This window comes from Marmota marmota, unplaced genomic scaffold (genome assembly GCF_001458135.2).
Source record: "Marmota marmota marmota unplaced genomic scaffold, marMar, whole genome shotgun sequence".
Lineage (NCBI taxonomy): Eukaryota > Metazoa > Chordata > Mammalia > Rodentia > Sciuridae > Marmota > Marmota marmota.
The window spans coordinates 78,063,085-78,082,893 of NW_026000026.1; the positions used below are offsets into that span (position 1 = coordinate 78,063,085).

The 19,809-nt window shown below is 38.3% G+C and overlaps 1 protein-coding gene across 1 annotated transcript in view; it reads left to right on the forward strand.

The window, feature by feature from the left end:
• Stk32a (serine/threonine kinase 32A) overlaps positions 1-19,809 on the forward strand; it is a 122,318-nt gene that overhangs the window by 80,981 nt on the left and 21,528 nt on the right. Inside the window, exons 6-7 of the mRNA XM_015477577.2 lie at positions 6,302-6,339; positions 13,564-13,653. Of these exons, the coding sequence (XP_015333063.1) occupies positions 6,302-6,339; positions 13,564-13,653 (128 nt within the window). The remainder of the gene's footprint in view (positions 1-6,301; positions 6,340-13,563; positions 13,654-19,809) is intronic.

A 19,809-nucleotide genomic window follows, 5' to 3' on the forward strand; every position in this document is an offset into this window, starting at 1 on the left:
ACTAATGTCTTGTAAAGTCATTCAAGTGAGAGTGGCAGGTATATCAGTTCCACCTTGGACTCCGTCACAGGGAACTTTGTATTTCTACCCTGCTATTTATACTTCTCTGTTGAAATAGCTAATTCAGCAGGACACAGCTCTTTCTATTCCATCAAACTCAAATGGAATGAAGAATCTTGGAATGTATTTGTTCCAAGAATTGCTCTTTACCACCTCCAAATCCATAGCCCATCTCTGGAAATATAAACTCAAACTGTACAGCTCATTTATCACTTTTACACTAATATACACTGACACACTTACTAAATGCAGTTGATATTTTAGTTAACCCAAAACATGATGAAAGAAAGTAGAGGGTCTGTTTGGGAATTTCCTTCTTTCTCTTTCTCTGTTTTTAATTGGGTTGTTCCATTTTGCAGGGCTTAGTATCTAGAAATTTGATAAACCAAGGGACCAGTATTTACTAATTCATTTTTATGATTATTATTTACCTAAACATTTACTTTGTTCTAGGAATTTTTATGAACCCCAAAGGCTACAGCACTGAACAATGCAGAAAAGATGTATTTTCTCTTGGAACTTTCATACTAGTGGAGGGGAGAAAAATAAACTAATAAAAAAATAGGTAGTGGAAGTGTTATTCTAAAAATCGGTTGAAGGTGATGAGCTAAGGATGGAGTAGGGTACTGGTTGCATGGTCAGAAAAGAACTCAGAGAAGATGATGTTTTAGATCTGAATGCCAAGGAGAAGTCAGCCATAGGAGGGCCCAGGGATCAGGACTGCAGGCCAGGGAACAGTCTGGGCAAAGGAGAGAAGGGTCAGTGAGGCCGGAGCATGCCTGCTGTGTGGACGGGAGAGCCAGGCTAGGGCACATGTGGAGCACAGGAGACCAGGGAAGAGGGTGATAGGACATATTCCAGGTGCAGGGTGGGGGCAATGGAAGCTGTTGGGCAGGGAAGATGTGTGCAATGGAGAACTCCACTCTGGGTGCTTTGTGGATAGTGGATTTGCAGAAGAGAAGAGAACAAGCAAGAAAAATGTACTGCTGCAAGACTTCAACCAAGAGATGAGTGTAACAGCAGATATGTAAATTCTATCAGCAATTTATTGATTGATATTTTTAAATACACAAGACATAAAATATACCATTCTAGCCATTTTAAGTGACAAAGTACATTAAGTACGTTCACAATGTTATGCAGTCATCACCACTATCCATCTCCAGAACTTTTCCATCATCTCAAACTGAAGTTCTGTACACTCATTAAAGATTGAATGGTAATTTTGAGGAATCTATATATTATTTTCAGTAACTATGTTTTAGACTTGTCATGAGTTTCTAAGGGATTGCCATTGGTTTCAAGAAAAAAAAAATTAAGAATAGTCTCAAGATTTTTACCTTTAAAATGGGGCCATACACTGGGGTAAGGAATTCTGGACTAAGAGTTTGGTGTTTATATGGGGTAAGGTTGCAGATGACTATCAAAGATTCTGTTGAGGGGATATTGTATTTGTCTCAGTTACTAGGTAATCAGATGGAACCTTCAGGCAGGCAGTTTTATGTACTAATCTGGCACTTCAGGGTCAGTACTGGAAATGCAAATTTGATACACATAACTACTTGCAATAAAATAATGTTTAAAATAATGGAACTTAATGAAATTATTAGAGTAGGTGTATGTCACTTTGTCTATCCATTTATGTTGTGTATGAGACTGAAACTTGGAGAATCCCAACATTGGAGAAAAAAAAATTGTACCTAGAAGGCACCAGTACTGCAGATTAAAGAAGGGATTCTGATGTTGGAAAAAAAAAAACAGTAAAAATATGGATTTTTCTAAGCCATGAAAATAAAGTGTGTTGGGAGGGAAGGAGTGCTCTATCTCCTGAGAAGTTAATCCCAGTAAGTAACAGTGGCAATTGGATTTGGCACGCTGGAGGTCATCGGTGAACTTGGCAAGAGTAATTGCAGGGAGGAGATGGAAGCCTGGTTAGGTTGGTGGAGAAGAAGACAACAGTTGCCATCTCTGTTTGCTCACCTGTCCGTAACACAATCCAGAGATTTTATTATAAAGGAAAATAGTAAGATGGGACAGTAAGTGGCAGTGGCTTTAGGAGACTCAATCATAACATAAGGAGAAGGAGATGGTATAGGAGAAGGTAAAGACACTTCCTGAGGGAAATCCATGAGAAGGTGAAAGTGGATCAGAGCCCCAGTAGAAGAGTTGGTCTGGAATAGGTGCAGGGACTCTTCATCCAACATAACTGGAGGGAACTAATGACAAATTGGAAGGTTGGTAGAATTGGTGGTAGGTGAGTCCGCAAGCCTTGGTTCTTTTCTCTTTGTGAGGTCGGGAGGCCATCGATTGAGAGCAAGTAGACGGAGAGAGGTTTGAGGAGCAAAGCAAAATGTCAAGTGGTCACCTTGGAGAAGGGAAGGATCACAGCATTGCCTGGCACACTGATGCTTATTTGAATGAGAACAGTGAGGGTTATTATGTCTTTTCTTCTAGCTAAGTTCAGGTGCTTGGCTACAGCCAAGAAGAATTGGGGGGAGTACAATTCCATAACTTAAGGATTATATTAGGTAAGTACAACTGAAGGCAAGAAAGGTTTTTTTTTTTTCCAAAGAAAGTTAATAATGGACAATGGAAAAGAATTAAGAATTCTCTGAGAGTCTTGATTTATAAAGAAAAAATTATAGAGTCAATATTGGGTGGTTTCGTTGTAGTAGATAAGACAATTTGGGAATTATGTTGTATAGAAAATCATGCTGATATGTAAATCAATGGATGTGTAACTGATGTAATTCTGCAATCTGTATATGGGGTAAAAATGGGAGTTCATAACCCACTTGAATCAAAGTGTGAAATATGATATATCAAGAAATTTGTAATGTTTTGAACAACCAACAATAAAAAATTTAAAAAAAAAAGAAAGTCATGCTGGTCAGGGGTTAGGCCATTGTAATGACTCAGGATGATTAAGGAAAGGGGGAATAAGAAAACAGCTGGGTAGGATAAATGAAAAGATGATTGGAGGTAAGTCAGAGAACTGAGGGCCCAGGGACTTGGATGGAGCATACAGAGAGACACTAAGTTGATCAAGAATGACAAATAGCATCACCTGCTATCTGTTAATGATATGTAGGTTGTAACCAAACCCCACCATATTTCAACAGAAGAATTTGTCAGTGAATGGTAGGCGTTGCACTTTTCTAACACCTTTTCAATTATACATATGCCGTTAAGAGATTCATTTTTAAAATTAGCTTAACATGTTGGATTTGGACAGTGCCTAGATGGTATTTCTGAATGACTTCACATCAGAGTGCCCTAGAGGATTCTTAGTTTTCCACAGATATTTGGTCCTGTCCACGGAGTCTGATGCCTTAGGACTGAGCTAGGTCAGAGAATCCTCACTACTCCAAGTTTCTAGGTGATTCTGTAGCATATCCAGGCTTGCTGATTACTAAGTTAATCATACTATAGACAGCCAGAAATGAAAGAAACATTTTAGAACAAGTTATGTCATATTAGATTTACTCCAAAAGACTGAAGTGGCACTAAAGGAAAGCAATGGAGCTAAAATTCAGAACTAGAAATCCTCAACTTGTTCTAGAATTTTAATATAGCATACTGGATTTCTTTTCATTTTTCTTCTTCTGGTACACAAATAGACAATTTTATCATATTGCAGTTTTCCCCATAGTGACTTAGAAGTTACATTATCACATTTTAGAGAAACTGTGTAGTTAGAATCTCAGCTTATGTAATTTATTTTGATGTTTCAAAATCTACTTTATTTCACATTTTTATTAGTTTTTCTCATGTTCTTTCTCTGAACTTGTAGTAAACATGCCCCATTACTTCTATAGGCCTTTATGGCGCTGGCGTGGTCCCTTATGAACCTTTCTCACCCTCTCTATCCCTGAGGGAACTGTGTCTCATCTTTTTGTTATCTGAGTACAGTGACTTACCAAAACATATGAATAAATGAACATAAGATTGAAGTAGTAAGTATTAAACTAATTGTTGCTTATCTTATCTCTTTAAGTTTCAAGGTAACATCTAGGAAACCTAGTGGACATAATGATATATAGATTCAAAAAAGAAAAAGAATGCTCAGAGATTTAATAGTAAACTCAAAAAATGCCAAATCTACAGCAATACATTCCTCCCAGCAAGTTCTCAATTCAGGCCAAGAAATTTTGCGGCTGGTTTTGCTATACCCAGCTCTCTCCTTCCTGGGCCTTCCCTGGCAGACTGAAAACCACCAGATGTAGATTTTTAAAAGCTGGAAAGTGCTTAACACCTGGTTTATCTCTAACTGCAAACTGTGGAGAGGTTTGGTTCTGTCTGGTAGCATTGTGTCTACACTATTAGAATCAGGCTTCTCTGGGTGTCTTTTAGTTACTCAGAACCCACTAGGCTCTATGAGACTGTGGGATGGCATACACCATTAACCAAGAAACCATCCCCAATATCGTGGAGCTCATGAAGGCAAGTGTGATACGGGAAAATGAACACATGTGATAATCATTCAGATGGAGAGGTACAATGTGTAGTCAGAACACATGGCAGGGATATTTGACCCAGCACTGGGAAGTCACGGAAGGTACTCTGCAGGAAATGGCCGCTGGCCCATGAGGCTAAGGATGAGTCTGTGTTGTCTGAGTGTAGTGGTGAAGGGCATGATTCAGGCGGGGGAACAGCAGCAGGTGTAGAGATGTGCAGGTGAGCAGACACGGAGTGTTTAGAGGATCCCTTGAGCTGTGTGACTAGAACAGAGTCAGATTATGAAAGGCTTTTATGCCACATAAGTTTGGACCTGATAATTCCTGAAGAAATGAGATCTGTCAAAGGTTTTGTGGTGTGTCTTCAATACTGAGAATGCTTAGCCCCAGAAACCTGCAATTTAATGTCCTCTTATACTATCTTTTCAGTAAATTGTTCCCTGCACCAGATAAAAATTTGCCACTGATATGTGAATCCTTTCCAGAATTAATTTTAACAACCTAACCAACTAAATGAGAAGATTTTCAAGATCTGCAAGATAATCTGCTCCACCTGAATCTTGGTGTGCCATATTCTTGTTTCTGTTTTTGAGTGAGGGATTATTAGTCATTATTGCCAAGAAAAGAAGATGCCGGCAGTCTTGGTCTATCAAAGACCAAGGTCACTTTTTTATTCTAGTAACACAAAAGCCACTTGACCAGACTGAAAATGTGTTCCCAACCCTGTTTCAGAATTTCTTTCCTAATGGCTTTTATGAATCTAGGCTGAAGGGCTTTAATGGTACATTAGGGAAGGGGACTGAAAATCTGAGAGTAGAGAAGGGAGGTCTGCCATGAACCACAATGCTGTTTTCTAATTGAGGAGTACTGCTTACAATTATAATCATTACACAAGTGTTTTGAAAACTCTGTCGGCCATTACTCTTACATTAGCCTTCTATCTTTATTGGAAGAGAGAGGGTTTTGTTCCCCCCTATGGATTGGTTTTTGTTTTTATTTTTATTTTGTTATTTTTCTTTTTCAATTTTTTTAAAATAAAAATGGTATACATATTTAAGGTATACAGTACAATGCTTTGATAGACATCTACATAATGAATAGTATTATCAAGCAAATTAACATATCCATCTCCTCACACGGTTACTTTTCTTTCTTTGTGGTGAAGGTACCTGAAATCTACTCTTTTATCAGATTTTCAATATGTGATACTGAAGTATGATAACTAGGTCATCATGCCATATACCAGTGCATGGAAGATTGGTCTCTTTACCCCAAGAATAATTACAAAGTAACTTGTGGGCATTAAACCATCATCCTAAAAAATGTATAAACTCTACAAGTTTAAAATATAACCACATTTCCCCTGTTTTATAGGGTCTTTAAGTTTACATCATTTCTGTAACTCTGGGTTACATAGGAAAATGATGACTAATCTTACTAGTGCTACTTTATGGCATTTGAAATGCCTCATATAATCCTATGGACTAATAATTACATGCTTAGATACAATATGCAACAGCAGTTAAGAGTTTGAATTTTTGAATGAGAGAGACCTAGGTCCAGAGCCCAGCTCTTTCCTTTAATGGCTCTTTGACCTTGAGTGAAGCCTCAGTTTTCAGATCTGCAAACTAGGGATAGTATCAGTAATTGCCTCAGATTCTAGGAGATGGTGAGTGATGCAGTCCTTTGGCTTCAGCTCTAATTAGCATTGTTCAGCACTTTCACCTTTATCCTTTAGCTCTGTTTGTTTTATTATGAACAACTTTCTCTTTTTACTTTCCTAGGGATATGAAGCCTGACAATATTTTACTTGATGAACATGGTGAGTAAATGATCTATTTGCAATCAGTTGCATGGCATGCATATAAAACAAGTCATTCTCCCCAGCAAAGGAATATCACTGATAGAGAAGGTGTCTTGCTTGATGCAGTTGAGTTATATGTATAAACTCCATCTTATGGGTAGGAGGGACAATGTGGGGAAACTATGATTTATAATAGTAACTCGTACAACAAAACACCCTTAGATGATATTGAATGTATGTAATGAGAAAGTCATTCTCTACTTATTCTTCCATGATTACTTCTCTTCAAGAAAACCATCACAAGTTGTTTTGGTCTTAGTTTGCCTTAATATTGTATTATACACAATCACCTCCCTTTTTTTTTTTCTTCATAAAGACAGAGCAGTTCTCAAGCTTAGAGCCTTTGGTAGATATCAGTCTACACCAAATTAGTGATATTATTTTGTCATTGTGTCTACATGTACACTTTCCTTCTTATCAAGGCAAATTACTTTTACATTGTAGAGGGATATTAAGCATTCTATTAAAAAAAAACCTTTTAGTTAAAAATATCAGTGGGTTTAGAGAAAATATGAAGTAATTAGAGTTACATGTGTATATGATACCCAACTTGATATAGGATGTGGCAACAATCGTGAAGGTGTAAATGAAAGCCTGAAGTTTAAAAACTGATTAGATATCTTCGGGAACAAGCTTTTGTCAACAGTGACCACATGCGGAGAGTCTCTTCATATTTGTTTTCATGTACATTTGGTACTACACCAAGGAAGACCTGTAGGTGCACAGACCGAATGTTATAAATGTTACCATGGCAATAATGTCATGTTCTATATCCAGAAAGCTGCTAGATGAGAGTCCTAAATCTACAAAGCTCTCTACTCATTCAGGACTTGAAAGTGGGACTGAAACTCCAAGTACCATCCATTGCTCGTTATTTATTTACCCAGTTCAGTTTTAAACCAGATTTGTCAGACCCCACCTGAGCTCAGAGGGCTAAGAAACACTTTTGTGTATGACCTCTAATCTCAAAGCTCAGGGTCATTATTTATTTATGGACTGTCTAAAAAGATTTTTTCCACTTTCTTCCAGTACCTTATTTCTTCTTTACCTTTACTGCTTCTGACATTTGGGAACAGATTTCCGAGTCTCAGAAAAATGTGAGCAATGTTGAGACTTAGCATGAAGGTGACTTTCATGAAAAATACCAGCTATCCCTGCCTGGAGTAGGATGTAACTTCATCTCTTGTTTGGTTTTACATACACCCTGTGAAGTCTCATAATTGTGGAAATGTGACCTATTGAGGTCATCTTTTAGCAAGAAAGGAAAAAAGTGCTTCCATCTTTCTAACAGCACAAGGCTGGTCTAGCATGTTGGTCAACTAGAGTGGTTTAGTCCTCATTTGCCCCCTCCGCCAGACGACTTTGTGCATGGTATCTTGAGTTAGTCAGCTTGTCATCACTGTGGCCAAATACCTAATGAAAACAACCTCAAGGAGGAAAGACTTATTTAATTTCACAACTTCAAAGGTATTCATCCATGGTTGGCCAGCTCCATTGCTTTGGGCCTGAGGTGAAAGGGCATGGTGGAAGAAAGCTGCTCAATTTGTGGCAGCCAGGAAACAGAAGGGTGGGGAGGAAGGAGCCCAGGACATGTCCCAAAAGGCATGCACCCAGTGATCTCATTCCTCCAAACCATGCCCTACCTGCCTAGAGCTTGGTGATACTACTCTGTTATATTCTGTTTTCTCTGGCTTTCATCTGTCAATGGATTAATCCACTGATGAGGACAGAGCCCTAATGATCCAATCATTATCTCAAAGCCCCACCTCAGGTCATCACTGCTTTGGGAACCAAGCCTTCAACACCTGGGCCTTTGGTGGACTTTTCAGATCCAAACCATAACACACTTGTTGCTCTATCATTTTCAGAAGCTCTGAGTAGAGGCAGACTGATCTTATCAGCCAAAAGCTTTTAAGATTTGTCTTTCATTCCAAGAACAGTGTTTTAGTCTTGGGTCTCAGACTTGGCTTCATCTTATTTCCACCAGGAGGGTGCCTACTCTCCTTCCGTCAACTTTTTCCTTCCCATTATTTTCTTGGCAACTTGGTAATTATAGATGAGGAAGCAGGTGGAGAAATCAATTAATCATCAAGTTTAATCACCTTTAGAGACTTCCCTTGTAAAATATGGATTCTGTTATAGTGTAGTTAAGAGGAGGATTCTGGAGTCAGATTGTCTTTCTTCCAAACCCAGTTTGCTCACTCACTAGCTATGAGTTTCAACGTGGTACCTAAACATCCTCTGTGTTTTAGGTTTTTTTTTTTTTCAGGATCAAACGAATACTTACTTCTTAGGGTCATTGTGAAAATCAACCAACATAATATTTATAAAGTGCTTAATGCAATGTCTGCTGCAAAGAAATCACTCAATAAAAGTTAACTATGAGTACGATTCCAATGAGGTAGTAGAGGCTTTCTGTTCTGGAGAAGGAAACCTGGACTACGTCTTGTTTTTTTGTGACTATATATATGACAGGATATATCTGATATGCATCAAGTCGTAACAGACAGAGTACTTACTTGTCTTTCTAAAATAATTATTTTGATTTTAGGAGCAACATGCCAAAGATTCTGCTTATCTACTTGTTACATCTTGGCTTAACATTTTTCATTTAATTCTTAACCCTCAGGTAACTCCACCTTCAGTCTCCCATCCTGATTTCCTGCATGTGCACAATAGGCTAAGGCCACTGTTGGTGACCTCTTTGGTCTAGTCTTGGTGGGGCTGAGGCTCTGTTGCTTAGGAATTAGGAGCTGCCACCCCAATCTGCCTGAGAGACAGTTCCAGTGCACACCTGTTTTCTGGTGTATTATTTACGATGACCCCTTTCACTCTCAAGTTTTGGGCTTGAACAATGAATTCAAAGGAGGCTTTTCTCTATTATAGTCCCATCCTGAACTTGACTGGAGAATTGCTCCTGCTTATAAAAGAAAAATTGCTTTGGGAAGGATTGTATAGGAATGGAATAGAACCATCCCAATAAATAAGATTGAAAGCCATTCTCTAAACATTGTCCTAGGAGTCCCTTTCTGGAAAAAAATATATTTTTGAAGTTCATTTCTATTTATTTAGATTCTGAAAAACTAGGACTTCAGACTTTGTTCAGGGACCATAATTAACCACTTTTAAATGAATAAATTCCTGAGCTCCGCCTCCAGGTGATTGTGTAGTTGTTCTTATGAGAATCAGCTGGACCACAAATCAATGCCTAGTGTGATTTTTCTATATGGAGCTCTAATTTGAAAGCTTTGTTCATCTTTTCCCTCCATAATTCTATTTCACTCTTGACAGGCCATCCCATGGGGCTTTTACATAGCTTTTGCTAAAATCTTTTTCTTTTTTTTGTACACTTCCTATACTCATCTTTCCAAGTGAGCTGTGTATTACACTATGCAGCTTATATTTTAACCTACACCACTCAGTGACAGGCAAGCACTTTGTTTTATTTATTCGTATTGATTCATATTACTGATGGTTGCTAAAAAATATTGACATTTATTAGAGTTGATTGCAATATCAACTTTTACCAGCATGTGAATGAACATTCCTTGTCCATCTGAATTGGTCTAGAAAAAAATGTTTTTAATGTAGAGAATACCTGCCACTGTTCTCTCAGGGGTTTTATTTACTAGTTCAGGCAGGTCTTGGATGACTCATAACGAACTGTCCTGATACATATTTTCACATTCTACCAATTTAAGGACATCAGTCAATTCTATCAATTCCATAATGTCTAATATTCTTGTGCTTTAATTATTGAAGAAGTAAATGCTGCATTCAGACGAACAATAATATATGTCTGGCATATCAGAGACTATGACAATTATGGAATCTTCTAATTTAGGTTTCTTATATCATCTAAAGAGAAAAGGCAAAACCTCAATCTGGGGATGAGGAAGAACTGAGCCTGTTATATTAATGGCTTCTCTCCCACAGCATCCCAAAGTGTGCCTAAAAATCAAGTGGGTGGTGTCTTTTTAAAACATATGTAATGTAGAATACTGTACCCAGTCCCACAATAATCTGATTTATTAAGTCTCAGGTAGTACCTAAGGATATGCCTTTTTAAAAAGCATTGTAGGGCTGGGGTTGTGGCTCAGCGGTAGAGCGCTCGCCTAGCATGTGCGGGACCCTGGTTTGGATCCTCAGCACCACATAAAAATAAATAAGTGAAATGAAGGTATTGTGTCCAACTACAACTAAAAAATATTTTTTTCAAAAAGCATTGTAGGTAAAATGTGAGGTGCATACTTTGAACACTTGCAAATAGGAAAGAGTTAAAGTTGAGGGCCATGACAACTGATTGATTATGGTGCTCCAGAGTCCCACGCTAATAAGAAAGGTCCTTGCGCTGAGCAGGAAGGGTCAGAGTGCAGACCATGAGAACAAGGATGGCTAAATTCAATGACTCAGTAAGATGAATATAGATTTTAAGGGGATCCTGTCTCAAGCCACAGAGGCAAAAAGGAAAGGCACCCACGTCCGGCAGGGTGCTGGATCAGGAAGTTCTTAGCCTGTACCTGAAAAACTTCATACTAGGAAAGTGCTTTGCAGATGGTTCTTGTGCACTTTAATAGCAGGAGGCTGAACCCTCCCCTGTGACCCAGCACTCAAATTCACTTTTGCAGCCCAGAATGGAACCTGGTGGTTGGTCACCAGGGTGAGCAGAAGCAAAGTGTAGTAATCGCTAGGGGAGCTGAGGCCGAAGGACCACCATCTGTGGGCCTTGTAAAACTCTGATTTCAATGTTCAGCCCAAGAGCACTAGACTAAAACTTCCTATAGATCCTGGCCCTCAAATGTCTCCTGTACATTTTTTACGAGGCATTCTGGCAGGAGAACAAAACAAAACAAAACAAAAAAACAAACAAAAAACCCCAACAACTCTGAGCCAGTCAAGAAGTAGTTCTTTCAGGATATGATATAATACAGAAAGCTTCTGCCAATCTCATAACTCCCACCTGAGCGGCTCTACAACAAATTCTAGATCTTAACTTGAACTCTGGTACTACTGGGCTCTGTGGACATAGCACAAACAATTCATGTATAAAATAGGAAACACCTCACTGAGTTAAAGGAAAAACTTCATGTGGCAGCATTTTAAGAGCTGAATTAATCAGACTAATGTAAATAGTTAAAAGACAAACATTCAACTCTCAAATTCAACAAATATATAATGAATATTTCCTAGGGCCTGTTCCTTTTATTAAGCCAAGTCGTCTTTCAAACAGTGATCTCAGATTTTACGAGGTTTTGAAATTACTTGGAGAGTTTGTTTAAACTCAGAGCCCCAGCCCCAGAGTTTCTGATTCAGTAAGGCTGGAGGTAACCCAAGAATTTGCATTTCTAACAAGCTCCCAGATGACTGATGCTCCTGGTCTGTGGGAATCCGGTTGTCTTGACATATTTTACCTTCTACTTCTGCACTAGCATAGATAATCTTAGGACTAAGCTTAGAAAATCTACTCAGGCAAGAGAAGAAGGTTGCTGTTCCTCCTCTGAATCAACTGTGAAATTTGAGGCCCAACTCTTCTACCTATCCTACTGAATTAGATTCTCAAGAGAGTAAAGTCCAGGCATATGTGTTTTGCAAAACTACACTGAAATTTCTAATAATGATAAATATCAACAACAAAACACTTACTTTCTGCCAAATGCTGTGCTAAATCTCCCAGAGTCATTAATTTATTTCATTTTCCCTGTAGCCATACCTTCTGAGAACCTTGCTATTGTTAGAGGGCCTAGTGATCTTTTCAAAGTCACACAGCTGGTTAGTAGTAGAAACTAGGCCTAAGGCCATGCAGTCTGATTCCAGAGAACAAGTTGTTAACCACAAATCTTCCAGGCCCACCTAATCTGCATCAAACCTTATGAACTACTGTCTGGTGCTTTAAGTGTAAACCATAGGGAGAAAAAAAAGGGTGCAGGAAAAAAAAAAAAGCTATAAACTGTCATAGGGAGAGAGTGGTTGAAATCACCCATTGGTGCCATTAAGGCAAGAATACCTTAATTTTTAATTAGATGAGTGCTACTTTTACTTTTTAAAAATATCATGACATAAACAAAAAGAAAACACAGTTTCTTCACAAAATAAAACCCCTGTGGTGAAGGCAGTGAGATTTATCCTTAGCCATGGACTAAATATTATCAGAGAGCAGACTGTGGGGAGTGAGAACTATAGACCATGGGAAAAGAACTGGACCCCATCCTCCAGTTGCATCTTGGACTCATCAAAGCCACTGACACATATAACTGGAAATGCAGACCCTTCAAGATCCTCTGAAGGCAGATGTTCGTGTGGTTGCCTTGGCTTCCTGCACTGCTCTTTTCTTTCTTGCTATAAATGCAGGGACCCTAGACACTTTGTAGAGTGTGTTCCTGACAAACTTAAGTGTTAGAACCATACTGTGTCACCATGAATGTTATAGCTGAGAGAAACCCTAGAGACCATCTTATCTACCCATTTTTTTTTTTTTTAATAAACAAAAATTTAGGCCCAACCTAGGAAAAGGATGTAAAATGTACTATGTGCTAGGGGTGGTTTTCAGGCAGAGGCCAGGTCTCCTGGACCCCAGTCTAGTATTCCTCAGAGTCCCTTTAAAAATGAAAGTTGATTTTTTTTTTTTTTTGCCCCCTGATTTCCATTTATAATAGTTACTTGGTTGGGGATTGATGGTGTGACAACTTGAGTTCTTCCAACAGCAAACAAACAAGCAGACAAAGCATTTCAGAAAAACAAGGAGAACAAGAATTCTTTCCTGGCTAAAAATATACATACCCATGCTTTTGCTGGCTTGTAGTACTTTGGGATTGTGACACTTTGAATAGCTCTTGGCTGTCTCACTCTTGATATTCATAGCCTAAACAACTTAAAATGCTGCCAATAGACAAAATTTGCCTAAGTAGAATTACCAGAACATGAACTCAACTACCAAGGTTAAGATATTTGGAGGCTGAACTTCAAGTTCAAAGCAGCGACTAGTCAATGCCCTGTCATGCTCTGGCTTCTGAGGAGTTGCTGGTTTAAGACCATGGTGGCCGTGAGAATGGAATAGGTAAGCTTTTATTTCCTGTACCCAGCATATAAGAAAGACTAAGTTTACAAATGCTTTCAGTTAGACAAACGATTATGTCACTGGGTTGAATGGGACCTAACATCTCTGTGGTCTTTCTCTCTCCCCAGGACACGTGCACATCACAGATTTCAACATTGCTGCCATGCTGCCCAAGGAGATGCGGATCACCACCATGGCCGGCACCAAGCCTTACATGGGTATGGGCCTCATGAGTGGCCATAATTACTAAGAGCAAAACTTTATAGTTTCTCATTCCTGTAGACAACATTTACTGCAGGGGACTTGCAATGAGAATGGACAAGTTCCCCTCTGACTTTACCCAGGGAGCTTCTGATTTGATAGGTCTGAGGTGAACCTCACTGTTCTCTATCAGCAAGTACATAGGGCGATCTGAATTCAGGAGGGCCATGGATATCATTTTGAAAGCACTAATTAAGATAGGTTTTTTTTTCCCACTTCTTTTTTTTTTATATTTATTTTTTTATTTCTCAGCGGACATAACATCTTTGTTTGTATGTGGTGCTAAGGATCGAACCCAGGCCACACGCATGCCAGGCGAGCGCACTACCGCTTGAGCCACATCCCCAGCCCTTTTTCCCACTTCTTTACAAAAATATTAATTAATTCAATTAGTGTCCACTAATTCTCTTTGTGTGTCCTTGGGGCTTTAGATGCTTGTGAACCTGTAGTGAGCAACACACACAAGGTCTCCACCTCATGCAGCATACATACAGTGGGAGGAGATGATAAAAATACAATGAAACAACAAAGGAAGAAGTAGTAGATTGGTAATAAGTGATAAAAGAATCATTTTAACTATTCATTTACATAAAACTGCATTACATGCATAGGACTGTAAAGTGTACCCAGTTATAATTTTAGATTCAATTTATTTGCCACAATTCCATGACTTCTTCTTTTTAAAGACGAGAGAATTCTTCCTCAGACAGATTAAACGATTTCACATAATATCGTTTGCAGTGAATCGAGGAATTATGTTCATCTTGATATTTGCAATTGTTAAGGGGTAAGGAATAGGGTAGGCATAGGTGGCAAATTACCAGTGAGGTTTCACATTTAATTTTAGAAACAAATCAACTAAAAATTCTTGTATGAGTTGTTAGAGGCTGCTTTCTCTCTATAGGTAGTGTTTTAGCAGAACTTGTCTTAGTTCTGTTCACCTTAAAAAAAAAAAAAAAAACATGAAGCAAACTGTAATCCTTTGGGGCACATTCATTACTCTGAATTATTCTTTCTTACTATTCCAAAGGCAAATGAGTCAGATCTCAACTAATGATCTGTAAATTCTTGGGGTGACAACAAGAAGAGGGGTCCGGCATTCCATTCTTGGTTACATGGCTGTTTAGTCATTGGACTTGAGGATTGGTCCCTAACTAAGCTAACAGGGCCTAGTTTCCCATGGAGGGTTGATGAGTTTGGGAAAAAGTCTTACTCCTTACTCCAGGAGATGGAGGTATGTAGTGGCTGTGAACCTATTTAGGGGAGCAGCTAGAGGATGCGATCTAGCTTTACAAGCCATGCTCCCACAGTGCGGGGGTATAGGCTGGAAGGAACGGAGGCTCCCATCAGAATGGGACACCAACAGTCCCAAGACACCTTGACTATGTCACACTCTCTGAGGATGTAGCCCAAGGAATCAGCTGGTTTTAAAGCTGGGTAGGTAGTTCCAGTGTGGAGGATTGACAACCTTGGCCAAACCTGTGGTAGAGTCAGCACATTTATGTTCGGTTCCCTCTGCCTCGGCTATTCCTCGTTCACATCCCCAAACAAACAGTGCTTTGTAGGAAACTGATGTGTAGCACCAGATCAATCCTCCATCTCCACACCAAAGCTGTAGAATCCAGTCCTGTGGAGTGAGTGGAGGAGCTTTGAGTCAGATATGAGATTAGTTTCAAAATTCACAGGACTGCATTTTAAACTGTGTAAAGTCGGTGCTGTAATAAGCAAAAGCGATTATAGTTTTTTAGGCCATAGACTGAGCTATCATTAGAGGAGCCCCTATCCAGAAAACAGGAGCTCAGACACTGCACCCTTGCTGGCAGATGACAGAAGAATAAGAGCTACTCCTGATTCTTTCCTAATTAAGATGTTAAAGCAGGTGATGTTGCTGTTTAAACTAGTTGGGTTAAGTCAGGGTGGAATCAGTTGTATAGCCAGATACAGTTAGAGTAACTCACAGGCAAAATAGGTGAACTTAAAAATCAAGGACAAAGACCATGCCAATTTCTTATAATATTTCATTCTCTTCCTCTGTAATGAGAGAAAGAGGATAAGAGAACCTCTCTATGAAGGGCCACCTTACTGTCAAGAGAAAGAAATATATGGGGGAAAAAATGAACCTAATTTTATGTGATATTTGAACAACTGGAAATTTCATGGCTTTCAATTACCAGTGAGGGGAATAAATCTCTTTTGTCACTTCTAAAATAATGGACACATATAATTCAGCCAATTTTCCACCTAAAACCCATGGCGCTTAAATGATAAAAGGGAATATCCAAGCCTGCTGGTCTGATGAGTTTATTCCCCAGGTTTCCTGCGTTTCCATATTAAGGGCTATTTTCTTGGAGCCAAATCAGAAAATGTGCATCTGGGTTTTCTAGGGCTGGTTTCCATGGTGAGGGGAAAGGGAGGCCACCTTTCTTTCTCCTCAGTGATTTTAGCTACAATATCTTTGTAATCCAATTTTTTTTCAAAATTGGTAATTCTAGTCTTTTCATAAGATGGAGCTATGAAATTGGAATATAGGCAAGACTTCATACACCTCCCTACTTTCCCCCTTATGTTAACAATTTGACAATATTTATTGAGATCTTTCTGTAGCCCAAACAATGTGTTAAATGTTTTATATTCATTTATTCATTTCCTTTTCCCAATAGCCCTGTGAGACAGACTAGACTTGTCATTATTTTAAATTGAAGACAATCAGAAACTAAGTAATCTGCCAAAGATCACATGGCTAATAATTACTTATCTAAGCATGAAGAAGCTTAGATTTAAGTCAAACTCAGGTTTCTCACTTGAAAGAGATAGAGATAGAGAATATATTTAAATATTGCTATTTGTAGTTCTTAAATAGTTCTAAGCCAACTTAGGCTACCATGTTGGAAATGTTCCTTAGTTTATTCAAAAATGAATGTTTGACTATCATAGCATATCTCTTTATCCAGAGGTGCCCTTGTCTTTGGTTTTTACATAGAAGTCTTTCAAAGGGCAGTTGTAGGTTGAAGCCTGTTTTCCCTTTTTAAAAATTATGTACCCTATAATTTGGTAAAATCTACCTAACAGGCATTCATCAGTGCCCTCTTTACAGTGATTATGTAGCATACTAATTAGAAATTAACCAGAAAGTAAACAATCTAAAAAGATAGAAGAAATAAAAGTAGGAAATAAATGCTAAATGAAGGTTAGCAGATGGACCACATCTAGTAGAATGAGGAGCTAAGCATGGCATGGAGCATTACAGAACTCTGAAAGGAGAATAATCTTTCTGCCAAGTCTTTACTACCTCCAACACAGCAAGGAAGCTTTGCTTTTCACATTTCATAATCTCCTACCTCCATACTCCACTGATCACTCTAGTCCTTCCTGCTCCCCACAATCTTACATCTGTGTGAATGTAATCCAGATCACTTGGAATTTTGCTGATTAAAACATTCTTTATATATAAAAGTGTGTGTGTGTGTGTGTGTGTGTGTGTGCATGCATGTGGTGCGTGTGTGTTCATAATGTCACTATGGAAAAAGTATAAAATACTGATAAGCAAAAGGGAAAATAAGTTAACTCTTCTACCAATAGATGTTTATAGCTCCCTTATAGATCTTCTTTTCTTCTATGTTCAAACATATACACACATTTGTTTTTAAGTGGGATCATGCTAAATTTCTTCAATGTAAATTTTCACTTCATAATGTAGTAAAAACAATAATAGAATCACATAGTGAGCATTTTTGATGTACCAGAAACTTCACTAGGTTTTTAACATTCATTATATCATTAAATTCTCTAAACAACCCTATGAAATAGGTTTTACTATTATTATTATTTCATAGACTAAAAATCAGGCTCAATGAGAGAGGAAGTGATAGAATCATAACCATATGGCAAGTGATTGACAGAGGATGAAATTAAGCCCAAGTCTGGATGCATCTAGCTTGGGACATTGAAGAAGATAACAATGATAAAACTATAATGCCTTACATGCACTGAGCTCTCCTCACATGCTGAGTCCTATTCTCTGTGCATGCATTACATTATTTAGATTAGAATCCGTTCTGTGAGGCAAGAATGATTGTTATTCCTACTTTAGAGATAGGCAGCTGAGCAGCTAGAAAATTTTAGCTGCAACATAATGATCTGATGCCAGCACCCAAATCCAACCATCCGTCCCTTCTTTCCTTCTTTCATGGTGGTACCAGGGATCAGGGGTGTTCTACCACTGAGCTACATCCCTAGCTCTTTTTAAATTTTATTTTGAGACAGAGTCTCACTAAATGACCTCAAACTTGTAGTCCTTGTGCCTCAGCCTCCCAAATATCTGGGGTTACAGGTGCACACCACTAGGCTCAGCTCAGAGCCCTAACTCAACATGTTGCTATACTGCCTTTTTGTTCAAGTCAGTAAACACGCCTCTGCTGAAGCCCATTTGTCTTGACTCCAGAGTTTAGATCTTGACAACTGACACTGCTTACTTTCTCATGCCAGTAAATATAACTATCTTTTTCTTTCCTTTTTTTTGCATTGCTGAGTATTGAACCCAGGGCCTCAAGCATGCTAGACGAGTGCTCTTCCACTGAGCTACTTCACCAGCCCCTTAACTGTTGTTTTTAATGGACATATTTTATAGAGGATGGCACCAAAATTTATTTAACCTATTCCTTACTATTGAACATTAGTTTGTTCTCATTTGAAATAAATAAATATTTAGATTATGTATATAAGAAACATAATTTTGTAGTAAAAATCTATTAGTAGAATAATTTTCTGCAACTTAATCATTTGTTTGTGATAAATTTCCATCAAAAAATGACAATGTATTTTATTCTTAAAAATCACTGAAAGTGGGGCTGGGGATGTGGCTCAAGTGGTAGCACGCTCGCCTGGCATGCATGCGGCCCGGGTTCGATCCTCATCACCACATACAAACAAAAATGTTATGTCTGCCAAAAACTAAAAAAAAAAATAAATATTAAAATATTCTCTCTCTCTCTCTCAAAAAAAAATCACTGAGAGTAAATTTTATGTGTTCTCATCACAAAAAAACATGGTATGTGAGGTATCAGGTATCGGATACGTTAAATATCTTGACCATTCTGCAATATATATATATTTCAGAATATCGTGTCATACACAATAAACACACACACATATTATTTTTACTTGTCAACTAAATTTAATTAATTTTTGATTGAAAGATATATATGCATGTTTATGCATTTCCCTTCTGAAAGTTCGTGTTTATTTTTACTTACACTGGAAGTACGTGAGACAGTCATTTCCCTGATCTTTGCCACTGATATAACATATATTTAATTTCCCAAAATAATAGGCAAAAATGATACCACATTGTAATATTAAAATTGCTTTTCAGCCCAGTGCAGTGGTGCACACCTGTAATCTCAGTGGCTCAGGAGGCTGAGACAGGAAGATCGCGATTTCAAAGCCAGCCTCAGCAACCATGAGGTCCTAAGCAACTCAGTGAGACCCTGTCTCTAAATTAAATACATAATAGGCCTGGGATGTGGCTCAGTGGTCGAGTGCCCCTGAGTTCAATCCTCAGGACCCCAACCCCACTCGTACCGACCAAAATTACATTTCATTCTCTTCTTTTGTAAATTGCGTATACAGATTCTTTGCCTGTCTTCAATGGGTATTAATATTTTTTTCCTTTTCTGTTATTTCTTATTGGTTATACAACAAAGTTTTGCCTTAGTATATTATGAATACTTAAATTCTAATGTATTTTATTTGTTTTAAGTTATTGGTACAAATATGATCTCTCACTTTTAGGGTTTTTTTGGTTTTTTTTGATACTGGAAATCAAACCCAGGGGCACTTTACCTTGAGTCATATTCTCAGCCTTTCTTATTTATTTATTTATTTATTTATTTGAGACAAGGTCTCCCTAAGTTTCTGAGGCCCTGAACTTTCAACCTCCTGAGTTGCTGAGATCACAGGTGTGTGCCAATGCACCTGGCTTTTTATGACTTTTTTTTAACATAAATAAGTTATTTTTAATATCGTCAAATTTCTCATACTATCTTTTTCTGGGTGGAGTACTGAGGATTGAACCCAGGGCCTTGCACATGTTCCAACACTGAACCTTATCTGTA